The sequence below is a fragment of the Poecilia latipinna genome, unplaced genomic scaffold (assembly GCF_001443285.1).
Source record: "Poecilia latipinna isolate Pla-1442-1.1 unplaced genomic scaffold, P_latipinna-1.0 Scaffold861, whole genome shotgun sequence".
Lineage (NCBI taxonomy): Eukaryota > Metazoa > Chordata > Actinopteri > Cyprinodontiformes > Poeciliidae > Poecilia > Poecilia latipinna.
In genome coordinates, this window is record NW_015113477.1 from 260,338 (window position 1) to 263,621 (window position 3,284).

At 39.4% G+C, this 3,284-nt stretch overlaps 1 protein-coding gene across 1 annotated transcript in view; it reads right to left on the reverse strand.

Annotated features, from left to right (window-relative positions):
• cita (citron rho-interacting serine/threonine kinase a) overlaps positions 1–3,284 on the reverse strand; it is a 44,543-nt gene that overhangs the window by 13,719 nt on the left and 27,540 nt on the right. The window contains exons 27-31 of the mRNA XM_015048121.1: positions 2,567–2,642; positions 2,010–2,147; positions 672–852; positions 485–576; positions 237–341 (exon numbers count right to left, since the gene is read on the reverse strand). Of these exons, the coding sequence (XP_014903607.1) occupies positions 237–341; positions 485–576; positions 672–852; positions 2,010–2,147; positions 2,567–2,642 (592 nt within the window). The remainder of the gene's footprint in view (positions 1–236; positions 342–484; positions 577–671; positions 853–2,009; positions 2,148–2,566; positions 2,643–3,284) is intronic.

The window sequence follows — 3,284 nt, forward strand, 5'->3', positions numbered from 1 at the left end:
GAAAAAAAAACTCTATTTTTTTTTTTTTTAAAAAAAAAAAAATTTAAAAATAAATTTTTAAAATTTTCCAAAAAAAAAAAAAAAAAAAAAAAAAACACAGATAGTTGTTGGTATGGCCTCATTTTTATTTTGTTTTACAAATGCCGTAGTGAAAGCAAACATTGAAACCAGAAAATGACAAAATGAAAAACATTCGATCTTTTTTCATCAGCAGAATTAACTGTAGTTTTTCTTACCCGACTTGGCCGTGTTGATGAGCTCAGAGGCACCGATGGCTCCGTGAACTGTGACCTCTCCATCACCTAAACACAGCTCAAACTCCTCCTCTGCCTTTAGAGAGTCTAAAAAAAAGAAACAGATGTGGTCTATGCAGGAAAACCTGAACTTAAATTATATCAATATAAATTCAACAGAATTATCTTTATTTTAAAAATGTAATGCATAGAAAAAAAACAACAACAACAAAACAAAAACAATTGTTGACCTTCTGCAGGTTCAGTATCGTAGACCGATAGTTTGGTTCCGTCCAGAATCACATATTTCCTCTCCCATCCTTGCTGGCCGCGTTTGCCATTTCTATCCAGTGAAATATGAAGGTTTAAACTATTTATTACTGCTGTATACAACATTCAGAAAAGCTGTAAAACACCTGTACTGGGGAAGACTATTACCTAGGCTGCTTCATCCATCCTTCGAGACGAACGTGCCCAGTGGCCTCCTTCATTTGCAAAGCGGGTGAGTTTGTCTTTTCTCTGCACAGAGCCTCTGAGAAGTGAGTGGCATACTCGGCTGGCAGACCGCAGGTGGCCGGCAGACACGGGGAACACTTGGGGTGGCACAGGGTGTGGCACTCTGCAACGAGACAGAAAGGAGGATGAAAAAAGCCTTTAAAACAGCTCACCATTACATTAAAATAACCCCAAGATCCAGTTTCGTTACCAAAAAGCATCTAGAATAATCCTCTCTGGATATTTAATCATCCTTATCAGAAGTTGTAGAGTTCATTTAAACTGTACAGTTTCCTAGCACAGACTGGCCTTTTAAATATAGTATATAGTAAACTTGGTTTTAGCCTGTGGCCATTCCTGAAGCCTAACTTGAGCCTGACTTATCCACTCCAAAACAGTTTTGACATTGGTTTAAAAAACAGTGTCCTGTTAAAACGCCCGACTGTGGCCAAATTTCAACCATCTGTCCCTCTCAGATGAAAAGAAACTGGTGAGAATGAATGACGAACTGAAAGCTGGTTGCAGGAGCCTCAAAGAAGACAGCTTGACTTCAACTTGATCTGTGGAGAACAGACTGGCAAGATAGCCCTTGGAGAAAAGGTTTCATGCTCAGACAAAGCAGTATAGCCACAATAACAAAAGGTGTCTGCAATGAAGGTAAGGCGTCCAAACTTCAGAACAGCACAAAAACTACGACTTTCTCCAAATCACTCTACTTCACCTCAAATCAATAACTAGATGGGCAATATCGGCTGTTCCAGTCAGACAATGAGAACAAATTTATTAAAACGACTGAGACGACAAAATGATTGGAAATGTGTGGACTATTTCTGTTGAGTCCTTGGCAAAAAAAATCTGGTAAGAAGAGAGATCAAATAACCAGCTGGAATTATACCAGAGTCCTGCTGACTGCTACACTTTGTTTTTTTCTACACATTGCTAAGGGAAGTGTGTTTAAACATTAGTGGAGTGGAGTATATATGTAATCACACCAACACACTCCCAAAATGTTTAAGATATTCATCCCAATGAATGGGGTACATGTAAACAACTCCAGGCCAGCAGTCAATCAACTTGGACATTGTTGTCTCTGTTATTGTCTTTTCTAAGACGATAGCTGTGAAACCGATGATCCTACCCAGGAAGAAAGAAGCCAGATTAATCCATCTAAAGGCTGCGTTACAAGAATGATTCCAGTATTTTTGTTATTTCCTGCCAATAAAGTGTCCCCGGAAATATTTTTTATGTTCCATCTGTGCCGCTGAAAAGCACGATACAGACCTAAACAAGTGGCAGCCTGCCGTCCAAAGTGAACAGTGTCCAGGCAGACGGCACATTTGGCAGCCCTCATGTTGAGGCCGACAGTGAAACGATGAGGAATGTTGTGGTGCATTCTTTCCTTCACACGGCGACCGAATTCTGCAAAGCAAACAGGGGAAAGAGAAAAAAAAACGAAGAAAAAAAAAACGATGCAGAGATAGAAGTTACTGACATGAGGCAAAGTGGTAAATAACTGCAAGGATCAGCAAAGATTTGCATCAGATGCATTATTTTCAAGCACTGGAAGGCGTTTTAAGGAATGGATTTGGAACTGGGCCTTAAAACAGTCAAACTAAAAATCAGATTGCACATGCTAGTAAGCATGAAATGTATTTAAATGCTCCTGAGTGAAAAGCCACCCGTCCTACACAACACGTCTTCCTGTCTCGAGGAAGAAAGCCGTCTTTGGTCAAGTTAGACAGTGAAACAGACGAACACAGCGAGAGCGGAAAGTTTCCACACGGTGCAGCATGCTGGCATCGGAGGTGAGCTCAGGCGTTTGATGGTGGCTAACTTACTTTCAAACGTGACCCTCCTCTTTTCTGTGAGGAACAAGAGGGAAGAGACACAAAGAAGAAAGTGGTCTAACAACAGCTAAATGCAAGCAGAAACACACGGACACCAAGAGCCTGAATCACAAAGCAAGAGCAACCAATTCTGCCCGGTTTCTTCCGTAGATGTTTGCTGATTGGGTTGGTCTGTTCCGAAACAGGAAGTTATTTTATTCAGTGAATTTCTTTCTACTGATGTGAAAATTTTCCAGGTGATTGTTGAGCCGTTTATTAGTTGTAGCTGGGATTCACTCAACCTGCAACCTAGCTATGGTATAAGCAGCATTGGTCCAGTTTCCATGGAGACGACTGCATCAATAATGTGTTTTTGCTTCAAATTAGAAGACAGCCTGGATTATTTAAAAAGCAACCCAGCTTTTTTATGGCTTATCTACGTTTCTCGATTCACACCAACACACTCCCAAAATGTTTAAGATATTCACCCCAATGAATGGGGTACATTCATCGGGTTGAATGTACCCCATTGTTGTAAATCTTAAAATTTACAACAATTATAAAAAATAAAAAAAAGTTTTCACATAAAAAAAAAAGTCTCAGTTTAATATAAATACTTTTGAATCCCACACTTAAACAATTATTTCCATTTATGCACTAAAATCATGTTTCCAGATATAGGCTTTTGATAATGTTTCAAAATGAGGGGAAAGAACAACATTGAACTAAA